The sequence below is a fragment of the Nothoprocta perdicaria genome, unplaced genomic scaffold, assembly GCF_003342845.1.
Source record: "Nothoprocta perdicaria isolate Ctin4 unplaced genomic scaffold, notPer1 scaffold_149, whole genome shotgun sequence".
In the NCBI taxonomy this organism is placed as follows: Eukaryota; Metazoa; Chordata; class Aves; order Tinamiformes; family Tinamidae; genus Nothoprocta; species Nothoprocta perdicaria.
In genome coordinates, this window is record NW_020454638.1 from 729,710 (window position 1) to 752,517 (window position 22,808).

The window sequence follows — 22,808 nt, forward strand, 5'->3', positions numbered from 1 at the left end:
TGTCCAGGTCCCTCTGGATGGCAGCACAGCCCTCAGGGCTATCAGCTACTCCACCCAGTTTGGTATCGTCGGCAAACTTGCTGAGGGAGCACTCCAGCCCTTCATCCAGGTCGTTAATGAATAAGTTGAACAGGACCGGACCGAGAACTGACCCCTGGGGGACACCACTAAGTACAGGCCTCCAGCTGGACTCCRCACCATTTTCTTAGAAACTTTCTACTTTCTCCTGTTACTTTCTGCAGCTTTTGGAGGCTGGTGTGTTAAGGTAAAGCTGATTTGGCATTGGTTCACCTAAGAGCATTATGAAGAAAACTGTGGGTTTTGGGGGARTGATCTCATGATGGGGCCAGTATTCCTGGCCTGGAATGATGGGATTCACTAGGCAAGCAGGGCATGTGGCTCCTGCTGCTAACTTGGAGGCAAATTTGATCTATTACCACAGGCTATTGAGTTTCTTSTGTTCTCAAAAGCTGCTTGTGTGCAGGAATAGTCCATTTTTTCCTCTGGACAAGAAGTTTTTTGGGGGGAAAAAAGAAAAACCTGTTGGTTTCTGTGCAACCTAGCAGGGAGGTCCTGCCCTGGTGCCTGCTGCTGACCACAGTGAATTTCAGGGAAGTGGCTTCTTCCCAGACACAGTTTTGGTTATTTGGTTGGTTAGTTTGGCTTTGCTTCTTGTGGAGGGAGTTTCGTATTTGAAGGGGACGGAGGGACAGGGAAAAGAGTTAGGGGTCTGTCTGGACTCGACAAAAACTACAAACCCAGTTGGAGAGGCCTGGTTTTGGCTCATGGGCAATCTCTTCTATAAAAGGAGCAAGGCAGTAATCTAATGGAGTTAAGGAGAACGCCAAGGTCAGGGCTGCCAAGCTGCCACCGTCACGATCTTTAACTCGGCCGATGCTGCTCGTTCTGGGTGGCGGTTGCTCGGGGCTCRGCTCCGTGTTTCCCTCTGCACCTCTGCTTCACAGGAGAGGCTCTGCGAGGCGGCCCAGGCTCCCCGGGTGCCCTCGCCCTGCGCGCCCAACGCTTCGTTGTTGTTGTTAGTAACTGCTGTCTGCGTCCCGCTCCTCTATAGGGATCCTGTGAAGCCGCGTGGAGCTGGCTTTCCAAGCAGTTCCTGTTTGGAGGAACCATGGGGAAACCTGCCCTGTGACGTCTGTGTCTCATGAGTAGATTGATATGTTGGTTAGGCATTAATCCATGGGATAAGATATGTCCTCCAACAAGCCTGGAGACTCCGGTTGGTGCGTCGGTGCTCCAGGCACCAGCACGAGGAAATACCCAGGCTTAGTGGGAGAGGGGCGGAGGGCAGGGAGAACAAGGAAAAGCGACTGAAGGGTGTTTCATACAGATCAAATTGTTTATGTACTGGCTTTTAAACATGTTGATGCTGTGRTTTGGGTATAGTAGTACTTGAGATAATCTTGGCTAGTATTTACCCAAGTAAAAACACTAAGCTTATATTATTGAGGAGAATATTCATCTTTGAAAAGGGAAAGCATTCCCTTTAACTGTAGTTGACATGGGATGGTAATTGTAGCTTATTCTCTCTCTCCTGTAAATCTGTCATATCTTGTCATTATGTAGATTCAGATTTAAATAACCAAGTGGTGACTTTGAAGTATTGTCAGTGAAAAGTTTGTTTTCTGAGGTTTGGTGACAGTTGCCTGTCATTTGGTAGACTAGTGTTAGCTGATGATGCTATTCATCTATTTTTAAAATGAGGTGACAGAATAAGGAGACATTTGTTTCTTAAATCAGATAGTGTCCTTCATTCAAATTTAAGGGCATTTCCTATATGCCCTTGAAGACTGKAGCAGTAGCTTTTGGTGCATTGCACAGCACCGTTACCTTGACTCTTTAACACTGGAGAAGTAGTTCTTAAAGCTACTCTTGACAGTAAATTTCTAGTGATAAGAAGCAATTGTAGAGCAGTTTTAAAATGCATGCAATTGTCAACTATGGAGCCAAAACACTTTGAAGGATGAAGAGAGAGATTATGGGGTGCTGCAGAAATTTTGTGCTGTAGTATATGATCATGTACTTTGGCCTTGAAATGTATTTCCACATGAAACTTCCTCCCCACCAACTATTGATCTTTWGCTGCACAAATGAGTGCTGTCCAAGCTCTTCAGATGCCCACAGTGGTAAAACAGCCACCTTCTCTCTGTCATAATCCCCAGTCTCGGATGTTCTAGCACTGCCAGACTGATGGAGCACATCTGCTCCATCTCTCCTGCTGTATTTGTAAAYTGGGAAGAAACCTGCCTCAGCGCGTACCTATAGGGAGCAAAACCTGGGGCAGAGGGTGCCTCAGGTCAGTTCTGTGTCTACAGTGAAGCTTCCTCAGGAAGGCAGCTCCTGCGGGTACCTGTGCCTCAACTGTCTGACCCTGGTGCTCTGCTGTGATGGGCAGCCAGCAATCCGCCCCGAGGGCTGGGAACAGGGATTATGCCTCCTAAGCCTGAGCAGTGTCATGCTGTCCATCTGGAAGCAAGTTTACTTGATTCGTAGATGATAGTATAAGGTGATTATTTCTTTAGCACAAATATTGTRGCTAGAAAAATGCCAGGTTCAAACCTTTGGTGTCACGTGGGTCAAATTCTTCAGAGTCTACAGTTGCTGTTTTCCCATTTTCCCATTTAAAAAGATGGAGAAAGTTCATTTAAGCTGTTACTGTAGATACTGCCTGGTTTAAGGCATTTTAATTAATCACTTTCCTGTTGAAATATGCAAGTCAACAAAAATTCTTCTCTTGGCTAATGTGCTATGCTTTATCTGTACGTGTCACTTGCAGACTTTTTAGGTTGACCTGCATGTAGGACAAATCAGCTGGTTTTATTTTCAGAGTTTACTRCTTTAGCATACTAAAGAAGAATTTTTAACATAACGTACAGAAATAGAGGATAAGGCCCCATTTTAAATATGTGTTTCTTTTGTGCTGTTCGGAGCATGGCTCAGTTTGGATGGCACCTTTGTGTTGGTTGGGGCATGTTTAGCACTGACCTGTAARAGCAGAAAGCCCAGGCACGAGTGTTAGCGTTAGGGAAAGACTCTTCAGCATTAGAACAACTTGTCTTCTTGTCAGATGTCCTAGCTATCTAAAAAAGATTATTCAAATAAAGCAGGTAACCTGTGTTTTCAGATAATGTGTTTGGAAACTTATTTATCCTGTTATTGWTTAGCTTTAGAGGGCACACGTTGTTTACAGCAGTGAAGCATCTGCAGGAGGGTTACATGGAGGAGATCAATGACTCCCAAGAAAAGGACAGGAGAGAGGGATGAAGGAGAGGACTTGAGTTGTGAGTAGTTTTAACACAGTGAATGTAGAGTTTTAAATAATAGAGGTGATTTCAAGCACCTATTTCATATTTAACAAACCTCTGGAAGATCAAAATATTTTCAGCTTTTTTTATTTAAATGAAAAACAAATGCCTCCATCTTGCCAATAATGCCCTTCTCATTAAAATCTTGCTGCTTTAGAGGAGCCAATTCATATTTGGCTAAGACTTGGCATATAGCAGTTTTGGTGTCTAGATTCAGCTGAGGGACTTTACAAACACCCTGAAATAGCGAAGCTCTTTCCTGGCCATGCTGAGCACTTCTGACAGTGAACTTGTCAGCCTCCCTTCTGCAGGAGCATGAGAAGCAGAGCAGTGAATGTGTCTTTGGGGAGACCTTCCAAACTTAGCTTGCTCAGCCGCTAGCAGGACACTGAGTCCCGAGCTGCAGAGGACAGCGAAAGGCTGCTTTGTCCATTGCCCGTGTTACAGTGAACAACTTGGTGACSGTTCTACTCTTGGGAGTGTTTCTGAGTACAGCCCTACTCAGTCCCACCAAGTGCAGAAGACCAGGGTGGCCCTTGCAGAGATGTGACATCTTAGCACCGGTGCTCATGGGCCAGGTGACTTCAGACTTASAGAAGGGATGGTGACTGCCCCCTTTAAAAAGCAACCTGCCCAAAGGAAAAGGGGGAATGAAAAACCTGTTTACATGTAGAAGGAGAGAGAGGAGCTGTTGAACCTGGGGGAAGACTTTGGGAGGACAAGAAATGGGGAAGACCTTCCCCTGTTAGGTGAAAGCTGTGGGTTACAGTTAGATCTCTCACTGCACCCACAGGGCACTGGTGTCATGTGGGAGCCAACCTAAATTCCTGTATAAGGCTTAACAGGAGGTGATGGGACTGTACCTGCACCTTTCAAATTCAGCTTCTTTCCAGTTGGTTTTCTCAATGTGGCTCCTGGGATTTGTCTTGACCCAATGTTCTGTATGAGTAGGTACTTCTGAATAAGTAAAGAGAGTTTTCTGTGCTTGATGGTGTTTGGTATGGGGTTTTTGTTTGTTTCTTTTTTAAYTATTACTTGTGCAGGTTTTGTAGGCAGCTTGTGAGATAGGAAGACTGGCAAAATTTTAGTTTGTGTTTGCACTTAACTTTCCTTAACCTGGGTGGTGGGATTGTTATATTTTTAAAAAGACTATTGCCCCTGCAATGCATGCGAGTTTTCCAATGACTGCTGCATTTGAGCRTACCTTGACTGCGCCTGTTACTATATTAATGCACTGTAGTTTTCATAAGCGCTTTTGAAGGGCAAGTTTTGTTTTCACCTCCCTTCCGTTGGCTTGAAAGGCAAGCTTGCTCTCCCAGGGCGTTTGCCAAAGGTCCAATTAGTAATGGATTCCTAACGAAGAGCCTTGCGCGAGGGAAGCACTTGCACAGCAGTTCTCTGGTTGACCTCCAGCTTGAGGCAGAAGGTGCATTTGGAGGCTTCACTGGATCCCTGCGTAATTCTAGAGAAGGCTGAGACACCGGAGACGAGGCCGTGGCTCGGCTTGCTGTATTTGTTACCTCTGATTTCAGCCTAAATTTTATTCTTCTCTCAGGTTAGCTGGACTTTATAACCTTGTTTTAGTATTGGACGTGAAGTGAGGAAAGGTGATAAAGGTCAGGAGCAATAAAGTGAATCATTCTAGACRTTGAAAATGATTTTATGCTTTGAAAATACCAGTGCAAATTCCAATATGTTTTGATGAGGCACATGTGTAGTACATGTGCTAGGTAATTGAATGCTGAGAAACGTAGGGAAATACTGGATCTGTTTGTCACTGGACCTGAACTGTTTTCGATATTTTTCAAGAGCACTTGAATGCAAACAGCATTATTGGGGCAAAATGGGATAGTAGTGCACTTAATAGTGTTTGGAGAGCTATTAGCATATAATTGTTCAAACTTTTACATTATTGTGTTTCACAAATGTGAGTGCTGGCATAAGTTTAGATGRCTTTAACCAGTTGGGAGGAGGAAGAGGAAGTCAGTCTGCTGCTCTCATCTGGATATACTTAGTCAGAGGCATTACTTGAGCACTTGTTTTGTTCTATGCCACTATGGGCTGCCAGACTTGGGGGTGAAATGCATATGGAGTATATGGTGGAGTGGGTTTTATGTGTGCATACAAGCACCCTGAGGCCATGGGGTGCAGCSACGGTCAGTGAGCAGCACCGGCTCCTCCCTGAGGAAGCAGCCATGGATTTGCAGGAGCTGGAGGGAGATGGGGAGTGAGGAGGCTCTTGTCCTGGCTGGGGATGAGCTGGGTGGTGTTAATTGAATGGGTTCAATTAGGAGCAGGAGGAACCCTGAGGGTGTGGGCAGCCTGTGCACCGCCTTGCCTGTTCCCGCCGGGCCTTCCCGCCCTGGCGCAGGGCGCGGATGCTGAATGAGCTGCAGGCTCCGGGTGGGCCGCGGCGCTGGCCCTGAAGCGCTGGCCTCGCTTGGGGCTCCTTGCTGGGACCCGCAGATGGGGCGCAGGGGCCTGTTTGCTGCCTGTGCCGGGGCCTCCCTGCCCACGCTGGGGCACAGGCGCCGGGAGGGCAGGTCCTGTGCGGGTGCTGAGCTGCTCCGCTGGCCTCCGCTGCGGAGGAATAGAGTCTAGGAGGGGCCTAAAAATGCATTAATAATATAGCATGCATCTGAGAAAAGTACTGTGGTGCCTGAAGAGTAAGGACAGTTGGAAATATTGCGTATTCTATCAGTGTCTAATTTCTAAGAGTAGGCATTCATTTTGGGGGCAAAGAGATGCGTTTGTGCCGTCTCGGCCGCGTTCCGCAGTGGAAGCAGCGCGGCGTGTCTGCGCTGCCGTGGCAGAGCGGTGCCGAGCCCGGAGAAGAGCCGCTCGTGCTGCCGCGGGGACGCAGCAGCGGAGCGGGGAGCGGCCGCGGCCGCGCTGGTGTTTGTGCTGGTGTTTGTGCGCGGCACGGCGCGGTGTTAGGTGGCGCTGGTCGGTGCCAGCGGGGCCCCCAGCTGCGCGCCCGGCAGCCCGGCCCCGGCGCACAAAGCGYGCACAGAGGCGGCCGCACAACAGCGCCCTTGTCCCGCACAGAAAGATTTATTTGTTCCCCCCGCGCCCGCCCGCAGCGGAGGAGAGATCAATAAGTGCTTATTTTTCCCCCTGTGAGCGGAGGGAGGACTCGAGCTCAAGGCGAGCGCTGCTCGGAAGCTGTCGCTGTTGAACGTGGTGTCCTGTAGAAATCACTGCTCATGGATAACTCGGGCAAGGGGACAAGGCAGAGTCACGAGAGCTGCTCCTCCCAAAGCTCTGTCTGCTGTAAATTTTACTAACGTTGAAGGAGAGGCTGCCTGCTCAGGCAGGGCRAGCAGAGCACACCACGAGCTCAAGGAAGTGCTGGAAACCGACGGGTGACTTGTGCAAGACRGGGGGATGGCTCCGAGGCCAAACGAACCCATGGAAGGTTCGTGCTGGGGGAAGAGTGGCTGAATTCCGCCTCTGCCGGGGCTGCCCATGGGCCATGCAGCTCTGGAAGGCACCACGTGTGTTTATTAAAAGTGTTTAGAAAGGAAATACGCTTTGGAATAGGTTTAAAAGTAAATTAGTATTTCTATATAAAAGTTGTTTTGTCATTAAAATTAATCTCGATTTCCTTGAGATGAGAAGAAAGATGATCAAAATCTGCTTTCCACCTAATTGCTGTATAAACTGTAGTGAAGGACTTGACAGTCTTCTCACATGTTTTGTGTATGGGCAAATTTCATCCCGGTGTCRATGTGCAAGTGCTCTCTCCACTGATGGAGGGAGGAGCATGGTTGGGAAGAGCCCAGGTGTCTAACATTATTATACCATTTTAGTAGATTCATCTAAGCTTCATAAGTGTCTGCTCCAAGTTTTTAGAAATTCCATTTAGTTTCAGCTGATTCTTTTGAAAATCTTCCTTTTAAGGCTTTTATGGTTTTGAGTGGGGGTGGGATTTAAATTACTTGGGGGTTGATCCCTATCTGGGAAGGGTGAAACYGAGCTCTGTTTGCAGGCTTCTCTGCTCTGTCCTCAGGCTGCAGGTGACCTCAAAGGAGGAAATGTTGTTTGCAGTTGCTGACTCTGCTGGGAGCTGAGGCCAGAGAGAGGCTTTCTAGTCAACAGAAACTGAAAACACCTACTTTTTTTTCCCTCCGCAAATCTAAGGGCTGTGCTGTGATGACAGGAAAAGACAAACATTTAAAGGAGAGTTCTTCTTTGAGTTGTGTATATGGAGTTTGAATGGGCTACCAAAAGGCAATGCTGTTTACTCCTTTTGTCTGTGTTTAGCTGGGGTTTGGGGAAATTAGCATGATTTCAGTCACAGGTATGTGATAGGTTCAGGCCTAAAAAATTCTAATTTCAAATATTAAGTATTTTTTCTGTGAATTGGAAAATCTGATTTTCCCAAAAGTCACTTCAGTTCAATACAATGGTACAGTGCATTGCAGCTTGTTGCAACTAGTTTGGTTTTAAGGCTGTGATGGGTAAAACCCTTTGCTGAGAGGCTTGCAAAGGGCTCACCGGCCCCGGCCTGGTGTCCGGGCTGCCAGCGTCGGCCCTGGCTTCCCTTCTGCTTTGGCCATTTGCAGTATTTGCACATGTAAACTCGACAGGAAAGGGCAAAGGCTTTTTTTGTTATAAACTGAAAAATAGCCAGACTTAGGAAATGTAACTTCAAAGCTTCAGGGATGTGGCTCTGTAAGCAAGATTTCTGTGTAAGCAGCTGGCGTAAGTTAAAGGAGGTACCTGTGGCGTGAGTGTGTGTATGCTGGGAATGTCAAATGGATCTTTGATGGGGGAGGGAAAGTTCACGGTAATATTTTCCTGGGTTAAAGCACCATTTATTTAACTTGAACAGCTAGCATGCTGGATTTRCAGGACAGCAGGTGTGTCATGTCATTTCCGTGTGGCCAGAGGAAGGCCAGAGCAAGGCATCCAGTCCGGGTCGGTGCCCTTTCCTGGTGTGCCTCGTGGCGTCAGGGAGAGCGGCTTGCCAAGGACCAAGTCCACGGAGGTGTGGAGGAGGTGGTCGCGTTGGTGCCCCTCCACGGAGGTGTGGAGGAGGTGGTAGGGGCGAGCTGTAGGTACCTGCGACTCCGTGCGGTGCCGCGGGGCGGTCGACAGCAGCGTGGGCACAGGACGTGAACGAAGCCTGTGCAGGTTGCTCAACGTAGCCCTGGTCACGGCGCTGATCGGGTATGAAGGTTTCCGTGTGCCGGGATCAGAGTCTGCTCCTTATCTATCACAGGCTTCCCCTGCCTGGCTTTTATAGGCCCTATCAGTAGCAGGGAAGGGGGAAATACTGTTCCTTGGACCATGGCCCAGCTAATGGCACCAGGGCCTTCTGGTACAGTTTGTAACCAAAGGCCAGCTCATGCCGGGCAATTGTATTCAGTTTTGTTAGATCTTTATGTTTYTAGTGTCTCTTGCGTTGTTAGTGACCCATTTAATTAAGGATTTTTWTTTTTGTGGTAGCAATTATATAAACATTATGTGAGGAGAACCCTTGTCCTAAAGAGTCTCTAGTGAATTTTTTTGTTTCTACAGCCCGTGCATGGTACTAACTTTGAGCTCCCTCTGGGGAATTAAGTTGGAAAGGTGCTAAGGTGCTGCAAATGAGAAGGAAGGGAAGTCATTTCCATTGTTGCTGGGGTGATGCAAGTAAGACTTGGGTGAATTTAAGGCAAAAAKGAACAAGAGGAGAAGATTTAAATCAATGTGAAAATAAAACCATGTCAGGGGAAGCTCTTCTGGATCCACCTCCAAGAGGCACAGAAATTTTGCTGCTTTTTATATAAGCAGTCAATGCTGTGTTCTTCCTCTCTTGCTGCGTGGAGCTGTCCGYGGCATTTGGCCAGCTCCTCCTGAAGCCAGTGAGAACCTTTCCATTGACATACGTGGTGCTTGCACCGTGCTTTGGGAGCTTGGGGCTCCTACTGAGCAAGTGACGTTTCACACGAGATCAGGCCTAGTTCTTAGCCTGGTCTTCGCCGTCCTGTTGAAGAGGGCGAATGTTCATTCCCTTTGGTGCCGACTGCGTGAGTCTGTCTGACTGCCTGGGGGTTGAGTTCCCCAGAGAAAGGGTTGTGCTTTCGTGGTAAAACCAAGGCTTGTGTTTTCCCATGTTTAACCATGGTAAATGGTAAAGGTTCTTTCACTTTTCCTAGGTGGTGTGTGTGCACTTAATAGTTACTTGTCTAGTGCTTTGCGTGCTGTGAGGGAATACGCTCGGGAGAYCACAGACGGAACAGAAATGCAGGTATCCCAGGGAATAAACGTCAGTCTCCTTTTGGAGGGGGATGCAGGACACACAAGGGGCTCAGAGACAAGTAAGCCACAGGTGGCCTCAACTGTCAGAGTATGAATTGAATGAGTGTCATAAACACTTATTTTGAGAGAGATTGATCTTTTAGGGCATGGTGCTGGACCGCTTTGCAAAATTACTGCTTACACAAAAGGCTGTTTTGCAGTTAGCTTTAAGTGACTATAATGTAGTCACTTCAAGCACTTTGCAGCATGCAGTCAGTCCTTAACTAACATTCAAGGACAGACTTTAATTTACTCCTGAGCAGTTGGAATTTTTTATGGTACCAGTGTAGCCAATACTAACTGATCGGGTATGGGGGTAGATCAGAGAAGCTCCCCACCTCTGCCCATGTTCATGGAACATAGAGAAGGAAAAAAATGGAGAAAGAGTCAAGCCAAGTGAAAAGATTAGGTGCAAATGTATAGATTTAGAGAAAATGGGAGTCCAGGTTTCACTGTTTAATGGGAGAACAGTGTGGGGTGCTTTTTTTTTTTCCTTTCTCCCCTCTCTTCCTGAAGCCAAATGACATTGCTCTGGTATTTGAGATGTGTTTAGCTAGCAACTCTGCTCCATTTAATATGCTAAGATAGTTTTTCTTTTGGCTCTGCAGGGCTCTGCCATCTCAGTGCTCTTTAGGTAGTGGTATCTGCTGGCTTGCATTTTCATCAGTTACATAAACTGTGTTGCAACAAAGTCAACCAAGGGTTCACATTTTGCTGTCCCTTCAGTGACTTAACTGTTAATGGCCTGAGGTGTTAACTGTGAGCAGGCTACCCCAGGCTGGAGCCAATGTTTAGTGTAATGAAATCCTGGCCCCCCTCAAGGCCGGGGGGTCTGGGTCTTAATTTGGGTCCGGAGGACGGASCTGTCATTATGTCACTGCAGTCTTTATGTTGTTCTTCCAACGGGCATATCCTTCTCTAGATACATCCTGCAAAAACTGTGCGCGGTTGCTATTCCGAGCTCTATTTCGGGATCTGTTTTGTTATCGTGGGTTTTATGACCTGCGTTTTTGGGTAATTAGATCCAAAATGCAGCAGTTGGGGCTGAAATCAATAGAGTGGCCAAAGATGGGGCAGCTCGCTGAGGGGGCCAGGAGACTCACTTGCCTRAGAGCAGTAGATCCTTGTGTCCAGGAGGGTCTGCAGACGTTGCATTGCGAGAGAGCTGACCTCAAAATAGCTGCAGTGGAAGAACAAGCGTAAGAAAAAACAAAAAGATATGGGGATAACATTGTGCGCGCTTGTATGCGGCACTGTTCCCTTAAACAGCGTGGATGGGCTTCGACCTTGTTTGCTGGTCCAGCCTTCAGAGGTTAAACTGGGTTCTGCTGAAATTAGTTTTGCTTTTGGCTTGAAAGGYATCCTGAGTTCAGGGACTGCATCAGCAACTGCAGAGGTTTTTAATTCGCTCCTGGGGAGCGCTGCTTGGTGTGGTGCTGGTACCTTGCCTTTGAAGCTGAGCTGAACAAGCTGAGCTGTGTAAATCAAGAAAGGAGAATTAGCCCTAATAAAATTGCTGTATACGTTATTGTTCACTGTTCCTTGAAACCCTGCAACAGTGAAAACAGCAGCTGTTCTCATTGGCTCTGGCTTCTTTCAAGTTCTCTTATTCTGTATAAATTAAACATTTATGCTTAATGTCTATACTTTTATGTCTGTTTTTGCTTTCTCTAAAACTACAGATCTGAGCTTCAGACTTCATTCATGTGTTTTATTTTCAGGTGATGCTACACAGCAGAGATCCATTTACATTTTACTGAGCTAAAATGCAGTATTTTATATGGAAATCTGTGCCATTTTTTTAATTAAAAAAGACAAATTGTCTTATGAAAGTAGTTAATCTGAAAGCTGAAACAAATCACAAAGACCTTGCGCATTTATGGTCTCTACTGTGTATTCTGAACATCCAGGCCTCTGTACTCGGTTGTTCCCCCAAATTGTTCCAACTTTTAAAACTTGGTTGAGCAACATGAGGACCAACAAATGTTTYTGCAAGGCAGTGGTCGATGGATGTGTTTCTGTGGCTTGCCCGTGCTTCTGTCATACTCAGCATGCATTTTTATTTTAACAGGATCTCCAAACATGGGTGAATGGTGCTAATGAAAAGGGCTTTGTCCTCGTGTCGTTTGGAGCCGGAGTGAAATACCTGTCCGAAGAGATAGCCGACAAGTTAGCGCAGGCCTTGGCGAGGCTGCCCCAGAGGGTTATTTGGAGGTAAGTGCTGGTGCTCGGGCTGACACAGGCGCTTCCTGCTGCACCGCTGTGATCTGGGGCCATCGGAGGAGGGTCTGCAGGTCACTCAGTGCGGGAGGCGCAGGGGACCTGGCTGTTTTGGAAGGTGCTCTTTGYGGAATTGTCGCAGACCTCTTGTTATTACGTGGAGAAGTTTGGATTCCCTGGCAGAGCAGGCCGTAGGTTGTAACCTTGTGCTCTGAGGGTGCATCCCAGACGGATATGGCAGGAGGAGTGGGGCAGCCAGAGGAGTCCGAGGTTGCAGCACTGGTGACATCCTGTCATCATTTCTGGTGAAGATGACACGCCAAGGAGAGAGAGTGACATCCTGCGGATCTAATCTTAGGAAGGATCACACATCACATCATACATTGCAGAAAGGATAAAGAGTCTCCCTAAGCTGTTATGAAGAGGGGAAATACTCTTTCTCTAGTCCCCCCTTCTCTCTCCTCTGACCCTGRCTGTCCTGATGTAGCCTCATTCTTCCTTGCTTGTGCCAATCCCTAACTTTTCTTCACCGTCAGCTCTCCCTTTCCCTTGTTTACATTTTTCCRTTGTTCTTAACTTCACTTGGCAATGAACCCAGGAGTGTCTTTCCCTTCTCATGCTGTTGGTTTGTACCCGTTAAGAAAGCTGCCTGAGGCACAGGTGAGCACCAGCAGGCCCCCAAGCTGCTGGCAAGGCCTGTGCAGAGCATCAGGGACATCTCCTGCTTGGAGCTGCTCTCTGCTGTAGCTCWCAGGCCTCCTGAGTTTGGCATCGTGGTCATTTGAGGTCTGATGGTAAGCGCGCAGTTTGTGTGCAGGCCACGACACTGAGATGGTAACTGATCATCAAACAGCCTCGTGTAGCAAATGTAAGGGCAGGATTAACTTAATTATGTAGTTTTAGGCCAGGTAGTGTTCTGACTAGCACAGGAAACATGTTCTGTCAGCCACCACAGGGCAGAGATTACAACATGTTTAAGGTGACACATACAGGGTCTGTTTAAAATATTTGCCACTTGAGAACTGCAGACTTGTTCAGTGAGGGCTTCTTTCCTTCTCTGCCTGTTATTGTTGGCATGTGTGATCAGACGACTGTGGCCTGAAAAGGGGTGTTTAAGAGAGCTTCCTTCCAGAGTAGCAAGGCTCGTGGTAGCGGCTGCTCTTTTGCAGCATTGCAGTGTGCAGACTCCTTCCCTGAGCCTGTGACCTTGCTGCAGCTCAGGAGCTGCTCTCACTTGAGTGTGTTTAACCCATCCGGTAAATGTATCCGCTCTGCCCTCGCCTCACAGGGAACACCTTCGTTTCACTGTATTTTAAAAAGCTTAGAAGAGTGAAGATGAGCAGGAGAACTGGAATTCCTTGGGTCATGCTGTGCAACTTGTCATAGTTGTTTGTTTGAAAGAGAGATGGTGTGATGGTATCCGGTCCATAGGAAGTSTCCAACACTGGTTGGCTTTAAAATACTAGTCCCAATTTCTCTTACTATTTTTTGTCCCATTTTTGTAGTGCTTTCCCCAAAATTTTATCTGTGCAAAGTCTGCTGTCTATGGTACATACTTGATTTTATTTTATTAGAGGTTATTTTTTAAGGAAAAGCAATTTTGTTTGAAGCTTTCCTCAATGTTTTATTAGTAGTTGTATTTCTGTTGTGTTTTGTTTTCATGATCTATTATGTTCTGAATGGCTTTTGGATAAGGGAACCCAAGTGCCTGTTCCATCATCAGGTTTGGAAGAGAAAGATACCTGTGAGATTCAGTTTAAGCCGCAGGCTTTGTRAGATCTGAGCAAGTGGTTTTCAGAGACCTCATTGAACAGTGGGGACACCTAAATGTGCAATTACAGGTCTGACCTTGCAGGTTTTGTCTTGCAGAGCGTTGACACAAGTTGCACAAGTTGCAGGMAGGGTAGCCTCTCTTTACACTTGGTTCAGCTTTTCTTTTCGGAGCAGTGCTGCTCGACGCTCACATGTCCCACTGCCAAATCCAGTAGGTCTTGTAGTCCTCTGTGTGCTTCTGGTTAGGTGGTACTAGTTAGAGCCAAAACCAGTGGCATAGTTTATTTGCTTTAGATAAGGTAGTGTAAATAGAAGAATGTGTGGGGCTTTTCTCTTCCTCTGTGTAGAATATACTGGTCAGTTGTTAAATGTTTAATTAGGAATGTGAAGGGCACTCTGCATGAAGTTGTAATTCGGTGCTCCCTGATAACCAGAGTACTTTAAGCCTTCTGTTGCAAAACTGTGGAAAATCATCCAATAGTCACTGTGATTTCCTCTCTTCTCTTTAGGATATATTTAAATTTTAGTTGTATATCACATTGTCATATAAATTAGCAAGTACTTAGAGAACATATTCTATAGGTTAAACTTTTTCAAGACTTTTGGATGAGCAAGACATTGGTTGTCATTGGATTTCAGAGACAGCTGACCACATAACAGAAACACCCCAGTATATCTACTGGATCCCCATCTCTTCCTATTCTCAACGGATGCTTGCTTTGTGAGCATAGCTGTGTCTCTTTCCATTGCTGCCATTAGTAGTTCCTTCTAAACATGATAGTGTCAACTCTGAGGAGCTGAAGGGAACTGGCTGGTTGAGAGGGGTTGCCTGATGCCGGTGGTGGGGCCTGCTGCTCATGTACTGGTGGGATGTCCTTGGTGGAGTTATTTAYGGAGTGCTGTTCAGAGGTTTTCAGTAAAATAAGGGACTCAGAACCGTGGAGAGGTTGTAAAACCTGCCAGTCACCAGCAGTAAGATTTCTAAGTTAGATACAGAGAGAAATAGCTGTGTTGCCATCATGAAAATAAAATAGCATTTCAAGCTGCACGGAATGATATAGAAAATATTTTTATTTTTTCATTTTTTTCATTTTTGTGGGTTTGTTTGCTTTTGCTACTGGTTATTTACAAGGCTTTCATTGAAACTACGTTGGTTTTGAGCAGTGATAAATCAACACTATTCCCATATAGCTGGAAATGTACTTCATAATTATCAYGGATCACTTGACTTTGCTGTTTTGAGTTGATCTGCTCTGGAGCTTTTCAGTAGCTTATTTGCAATTTGATGTTTTTATTTCAGATTTTCAGGAAACAAACCAAGGAATTTGGGCAACAATACAAAACTTATAGAATGGCTACCACAAAATGACCTGCTTGGTGAGTATCTATTATGATAATATACTGATCATTTTCAATCAGGTTCATGTTGCAGTCTGAACAATATTCTGCTGAAATAGCAGTCACTGCAAATCAGAGATACTTTCTGTACTGGAAGTTATAGAGGAAAAATACAAATATCTCTTTAAAGTCTGTGTGATTTGAGGAAGATGAAGTCAAACACCTCTATGAGATGAATTCTCTTTCCTTGCCATCAACCTCATATTTTTCCTTAGCATAATTATTCCAAATATGATTTGGCCTAGTAGATGGAAGAATTTACAGCCAGCTCTTGTATACWACAGAAGCTATGCTGTTGAAGATTAAAATGAAGAATAATAGATTAAAGGCAAGTAAGTAGAAACTGCTATTTTAAGGGAATTCCAGATTGTAACTTTTATTTTCTGTATTTTATGAACACATAGGGCTTCGATCATCTTTTCACAGCGGAATCGTAAAGCACACTGGAATTCTTCACATTTCACCAAAGCAAGTGTGAGGGATCTGTACTGTTTAATCTGAGATATTCTGAGTTCTCAGGTGCAGAGATTAAACTTGGTTATTCTGTCATTTTTCGATGAAGTTTACATTAAAGTCTGTCTTTATTTTTCTTCTCCTTCCTCCTTTACTGATGTGTAGTTGGATTCATTACAGATCCTAGGGAACACAAAATGTTTCTGGTTGTCTCTGGGATACCTGGATGTCTGTGTGTACACAGAACAGCTCGGGTGTGACGATGAGGCTGATGAACGTGTCATTAAGACTGTATGTATGCGTGGATGAATGTATGTGCGTGTCAGCTGGAGCGTTTGCAATAACTAATACGATGACCAGGCAAGGGGCTTTTAAGCCAGGTAGGTTTGTTTTGGTTACACAGTCACCCTGTGGCAGTGTCATTTTTCTGCTACGTGAGGTTGCTTTTTGTTAGCGCCGCTGCTGGGCCTTGCTAGGCTCCACTGGGGCATGTTGAAGCCTGAGAGACACAATGCAGCATCCTTGTCTTGTCACRCCATGAGCTCGCTTGCGTTTCCTATGAATGATAAGGAGGAAGGCTCAAGCCCTGCTTCTTTTGTAATGCTAAGCTATTAAATGCCACATGTAGTTGCCAACTGCTGTTGCTGAGCATACTGATTCTCTAGTTGCTTCACCTGGCTCGCAGAGGTGAGAATATTTTGTTCACCACTCCCTGTCTCCTGCACACCAGGAAGTTGCCTAATGTATATAAATCTTCTACAGAATGGGATGGAAGGAGAACAGAACTGCAGAACAAGTTGCACCTGTCTTAACCTTTCTGAGTTGTAGCCACAGGAAATATGTGATAAATGTGTTGTATCCAGTCACTTCGATAACTTTACAGTATATAGATCCAAGTAATTTTTTTTCCCTTTTTTTAATTTTTTTTTTTCCTCCAGGTCACTCTAACATTAAAGCCTTTCTTAGCCACGGTGGCTTGAACAGCATTTTTGAAACCATGTACCACGGGGTGCCTGTTGTGGGAATTCCCCTTTTTGGAGACCATTACGATACCATGACGCGGGTGCAGGCCAAGGGCATGGGAATACTCCTCAACTGGAAGACCGTCACCGAGAGTGAATTGTACGAGGCACTCATCAAAGTTATTAATGATCCCAGGTATGCCGTGCTCTGGGTGGTTGCTTGGAGTTTCTTTTTCTGAATTACTGTACTTGCTGAAGAGCCCTGTATGCTTCAGGTGCATCAGCTTTCTCTTTAATTACCCAAAGTAAAAAGGCAAACTTGGCATAGGGATCTTGTCTGCCCTGCAACTGAGGATGAGAGGAAGTTTAATCTGACTTCTCTGGGGATATCCAGTTATTCCTCTGCCTGTTGTCTGCAGCTTCCCCACCCTCCCCCCACCATCAGAAAAAGTGAAATAATAATAATAAAAAAGACCAAACTGTGGTTACGAAAAGACATCTGCTACTGTAGCACAGAARTGAGTAAATTGCTGTTGCACAGAATGGGGTAAATTTCACCCCTTTAGCCACCCATGGGTGTGTATTTTCAGTAGTTCCTTTGCACTGAGCTGTAAAGGCTGATTTGAAGTCAGATTTTATCTATTGTGCATCTTCCTCTCCATGTGTGTTGCAGTGAAACTGCTTCAAAAAAATCCTTCAAAACACTTACCCTTTGATGCGAAGGCGCTGCCGTGTGCTTGTGTACGTGGAGGCTGGCCCTCCTCCGAGAGCTGGGTACGGTTTTCACCTTGTCCCCTTCCTTGTTTCTCTTGCGCAGCTACCGGCAGCGAGCCCAGAGGCTGTCCGAAATTCATAAGGATCAACCCGGTCACCCCGTCAACCGGACTGTGTATTGGATTAATTACATCCTCCGGCACAACGGAGCGCAACATCTACGTGCCGCTGTTTATGGCATCTCTTTATATCAGTATTTCTTACTGGATATTGCCTTTGTTTTACTAGTGGTTCCTGCCTTATTTTATTATATTTTGGCCAGGATAACAAAATTTATCCGCAAGCAGAGCAAACATCTTTGGTCAAGTGATGAATATAGCACTATTAATGGACATTACCAGAACGGGATACCAAACGGGAAGTATAGAAGAAACGGCCACATTAAACATGAAAAAAAAGTGAAATGAGCCAACTGTCCCGTGTAAAGTAGTAATGAATCAGATCAGTAATTAAATTTTATCGCTGTAACTTAGTCTAACAACTACTTAAAACCTCGATAAGCAGTTCTAACACTCCCCTACAGTATGTAATCTTACATGACAAAATTCTACAGAACTAAGAAAAGTCTTTAAAAAAGAAAAGAAAAAAAGAAAGCACAACCTAAAATGGAAAGTGTGTTTTATTCTTAATACTGATGCAGAGAGGTTATTTTGGCACTGAAGTTTTTAGAAGCCTTAATTCTCTAAAGTTATGCAATGACCATATTTATGAATTTTCAGTTTTTAAAAGCTAAAGATGTATGTCCCAGAAAAGGAAAGGTTTCTCTATCTTTACAAAGAGTTTTCCTTTTCTATTATGTTAATGTATCCATCCTTTTGCTGAGAGGACTTTAGTGCTAGCTCTGTGTTAATATCTGTTGACAGTTCAACACGTTATGTAAGAATGATGTTCAAAAAAAATATTTTTTCCAATGTTTGATGTGCAAGAAATAGCAAGTTGCAGACTGAGAACACAGACATGAAAAAAGTCTTAAAATGAGCACTGAAGAAAAAAATTTTAAAATATGTACTACCTTTTAGCTGATAAACTGCATGACTCTTCTGCTCTTTACCATTACTTTAGAGGAAAGGGTACTGAGCAAGTCTACAATAAGTTTTAATTTTTAATTTATATAAAATTTTACTTATTGTCTTTCTCTGCGTATATAATTTATGCCATAAAAATGCTAGGGTGTTTTATTTCAGTTAAAACTATGGCTGTGTGGGAAGTAGATTGCAGAATTAGGAGAAGTAAATGAAACTTTAAAAAAAAAAAAAAAAAAAAACTTAGCCCTTGCTTAGTGCAGAAGTTCTTGTCATGGCCCAGAGCAAAGCAGAATCAAACCGCTCTGCGAGGTTTGTTTAGAAACAAACACCCCTCCACGCAAAAAGAAAAAAAAACCCAACATGTTGAATGTCTTTCGTATTAATTATCATTGTTATTAATTCTTTTTTTTCTAAATCACAATGTTGTAGATGTTCTCTTTCAGTGGTTGTATCTGGGGAAAAAAACACGACCTCCTACTAGCCTGGGCCACACAATCCGCGCTGCACGGTTGCCGCTCGCCAGGCTCCCGAGCGGGGCTGCTCCGCGGGCTGGGAGCATCGCGTCGCGTCACGTCAAGTCGTGTCACGTCGTGTCACCCCACACACCCCCCGGGGGTGTTGGGCCGGGCTGCGGGGAGCGGAGCCGCTCCGGGTCTCGGGGTGTCCCCACTCCTGCCCGGCGCCCGCGTCTCGCAATCACTGCAGCTCTCGTGGGACTGGGGTCTGCTGGCGCTGGCAACTGCGCGCTCGTCTCCGTGTCATCCTGTTTACTTGGAATTTGCACTACACATGTTGTGAGTGTCTGCTTTTTATTTATTTTGTCGTTGGAAATCCCCGTGCCTGCAAAGGGGAGGAGAAGAAACGCCGTTTATCTAGTGTTTGTTCACTAACGTGGGAAGCGTTGCGGTGACTGCAGAGCGCTGAGATCATCTTCATACACGGTGATGCGATAGTTCATTGTCACTCCATCAGGAGCCTCGGTCCTGTAGCAATAAATAACAGTGCAGATGTATTTCTAATGTACAGTACAGCTCCCTTGTACTGCTTTCTGAATACTTGAAGAAAATGGTATTATAAATAAGCCTATTAGCTCTATACCTTTTTACAATCTTACCAGTCTGTGGCAACTAAAGGAGCACATGGAGGCGATGAATGGTGGGATGGTAATAAGACCTCGAGTGTATGAATGACTTGGTTTAAATGTTTTTGGCATTGGAGAAGGTACAAAAGCACTGACCGGATGATTAAGCATAATTTAATCTCCACTGTGATAAAACTTAAGCAATAAACATGGATTTAATAGAGAAACTCTGTTGTTGTTGGAAGTATTTTTCTTGTTTGTTTGTTTAAAGGAATGCTGTTTACTCAGTATGTGTGCGTTATGTGGCTCTGTGTGTGTGTGTATGGAGACACACAAGTTCTCTATGGTGACACACAAGTTCTCTGCTCTTGATATATACCGTAAACATGAGATGCATTTGAAATCAAACATTACTGTGTTTTGGGAACATAACTGAATTCTTGRTCAGCCACTCTTTTTAATGCTTTTTTAAACATCTCTTTATATGAACATTTTTGGTAAGTAGAAGTACAAAAAACTTTKTTTTCTGTTCTCATCTACATGTTATATCTGTATTTCTTAAAAAGCAAAACCAAACTTTTCACAATAGAAATTTCATTTCTGAAGTCTTTTTTGGATGTAAACTCGGCAGTATGAAGAAGAAGGTACTGCTTTAGATCTCTAGAGGATTTTGATCCACCTAAACTGTAGAACTCTCTGTTTTGTTCCAAGTTGTCTTCTACTGTAGTTCCAGTGTGGTCTGATAGTGCAGTTATTTTTCAGTTTTCCTCTCAGCAGTGCAGAGAACTGCATCATCCCAAGCAGGTGGGTGATGCTACTGCTTTTGAGGGAGCGTTTCCACAATGCAAGTCTGAAGAGGAGAGTAGAACTGGTACAAATCCAGCCCTTTCCTTGCTCAGCAGTTCCTGGGGCAAGTATGCAGATGTTCTGATTCCCTGTTGCCATTTGTCCCTACGCTGCCCTTGGCCACCCCGGGCTGCATAATGTGCATAATGTCCCAAGCAGGACCTTCCTTTCAACAGGTGAAAGGAAAACCACCTGGAAAAAACAACCAGCTGTTCTGCAAGGGGAAAAACTGGCAGCCAGGACTCAGCCGCAATGACAGTGTAGCAGACAGAGAGGACTTCCAAGCAGCCTGAGGTTTGGGTGTGCAGCCTGGCACCTTTTGGGTATTTGCCTGCCTGCCTTCCTTTTAATATCTCAACTATCCAAGAGCAAAGTAATGTGGCAGCTTAACTGCTTCCTACAGGAATAGCTTTGGGAGGTGGTCACCAAGTATTTTGAATTTAAGCAAGCCAGCAACTGTGCTCTCCTTTTTTTTCTTTCTTTCTCCCCAGATGACTTGCCAAGTCACATTTTTGATGCTTTTCTGTGCTTGTTCCTTTTAACTCCTTGAAAGAATCTATTTTTATTAAGATTACTCCATATTTTTATTGCTACAGTTAGTCTCACTTGTAGCCRAGAGAAGTTAAAAGTATTAATACCTGCATATGGCAATTTAAGTAAAATTAGGGCCCCCTCTTTTTTCCAGGGTGTTGGGGTGTGGGTTTTTTTTTTTTTTTTCTTCCTCTCTCTAAACTGTTTGGGTACCCACATGTGGTGGGCTTTCCTCCAGATGGAGTTGAATAATGCAGCAGGCCTGAATTAGGAAGCAAGAGAAAAAGACGATTTTTCTGAAGCAGAGCTGTGCCTCATTTGCTTTGGTGACTTTAAGGAGACATAAATACCTTGATAACTCTGGGTGTGGGGAGTTAGTGTTTGGCCAATGACCCCATCTTACTGCATCACAGTGCTGGAGATGGGTAGTGGCCAGTAAGCACAAGGTAGGTCTCTTGCTTCACATGAAGCAAATTTCAGCATGCTGAAATTTTACTTCTTTCCTGCAACGAGATCACATGGTTTTTGTTTGTGTGTTTATTGGGAAGAAATGTAATATTATACAAGGAATTGCCTTGGCCAACGTATTGGGGTAAATGGGACACTTGCTTGTAAAAAGTAAACTGAGGTACTAAATACTTCACACTGGTTCTGTGAAATAGTAATGTTCTTAGTCCCGACAAAGAAGGCAAAACCCTCATGAGCAAGTTTAATTACATATATAGGGAAGAAGTGTCTCTGAAGTCCTGTCACTGCTCTTACCTGTAAGGTGCACGTGTGTTGGTATGAATCTGAATGCTGCCTTGTTTCTGAGGAGCTTACATGCTGTTAAATTTCTATCAATTTAGAGATATGATGGAAAGTAAGAAGGAATTTAAGCAAAAACTTTGTGTTTTTTTTTTTAATTTTCTGTATGAGTTAGTTTTACAGGACTAATTATTATTACCCACAGCTAATACTAAATCAAATTTACCTCCCTGTGAAATAAGAAATCCTGATCATCTCCTACATCCCAATCACTCTGTCATGAAACAAAAACCTATATTAGATTCATTAGAGTAATTATTAGATGACACTTCATATATATTGAGGGATTGAAGCTTGACCACTGAAGGAAATCTGAGAATGTATTTGCTGGAAGTTGCTTTCAACTTCACACATTTTTTTGTGGAAAATGGGGTACCCTTATTTGATGTTATTAGGTAATAAATTAAGAACTAGAAAAATTGCAAGACGGGAAATATTTTTTAAAAAAAGTGTTTTGAACAATTATGAAATAATGTTACCAGATTCACGAATTGCAGTTTGGAAGAACAGCAGTGTACATCCTGACGTGAATTTGGGAAACCTTGATTGAAGGATCTCTTCAAGTTTCTCTAATTTGTATTTGAACTGCAAGCAGCAATCTTAAAAGAGTTTGAAAATACTGTTCAAAAAATGCTAGGATATGAAAAACACACCAAAGTGTCAGTTTCAAAATGCAGGGTAACTGCACTGCATGGAGCGTGAACTGGCTTTAATGTCAGTGTGATTATGTGTTGCTAATGAGATAATTATATGTCTAGGTGTAAACTGCAGCTGGAAAGGAGCAGCTACTAAGGCAAGGAACAGGGTAAAGATTGCTGTTTCTGGCAAGTAAGCTTGAAGATTTTTGAGGTCAAATTGTGTGTAAAGTGCTCCCAGGGGTATCTTTTAACCAGAGGTTTTTTACAGTTTGACTTTTACTTGGGTGGCCGGGAGCTTCTTTCATATGATACTTAGTTTGTTTTGTCATTCTTAATCATTAAAATGAGCATTCATATAGTGTCTGCAGTAAATCCAATTGATGTATTTTAACCTTTTACCTGAAGGCTTTTATTTCAAGAAATGAATACACAGTTATCATGGTCAGATGTTTTTGACTCCTTGTGGAGGTGCATCTTTCCCCAGGACTGCTTCTGTCTCACTAAATGGAACGCACCTGTATTTGTGATTGTATCTCATCTGCTTTTTGTGTTTTACCTCAGAACTAGGAGAGAGCTGCTCCAGGCTCCTGCATGATGTCTAGCCTAGCAAAACCAAGCCATTCCTCCTAGGCAGGAAAAAAGAGATTAGCAGCTGATTTGTATTACATGAGGAAGAGCCTGGAGTAACT

General features: G+C 44.3%; 1 protein-coding gene across 2 annotated transcripts in view; it reads left to right on the plus strand.

Annotated features, from left to right (window-relative positions):
• Positions 1-17,884, plus strand: part of UGT8 (UDP glycosyltransferase 8) — a 38,748-nt gene extending 20,864 nt beyond the window's left edge. For both annotated transcript variants that reach the window (XM_026034580.1, XM_026034579.1), the window contains exons 3-6: positions 11,683-11,825; positions 14,905-14,981; positions 16,394-16,613; positions 17,235-17,884. In XM_026034580.1, coding sequence (XP_025890365.1) covers positions 11,683-11,825; positions 14,905-14,981; positions 16,394-16,613; positions 17,235-17,598 — 804 coding nt within the window. In that variant the 3' untranslated portion in view covers positions 17,599-17,884. The remainder of the gene's footprint in view (positions 1-11,682; positions 11,826-14,904; positions 14,982-16,393; positions 16,614-17,234) is intronic.
• Positions 17,885-22,808: the final 4,924 nt, after the last annotated feature.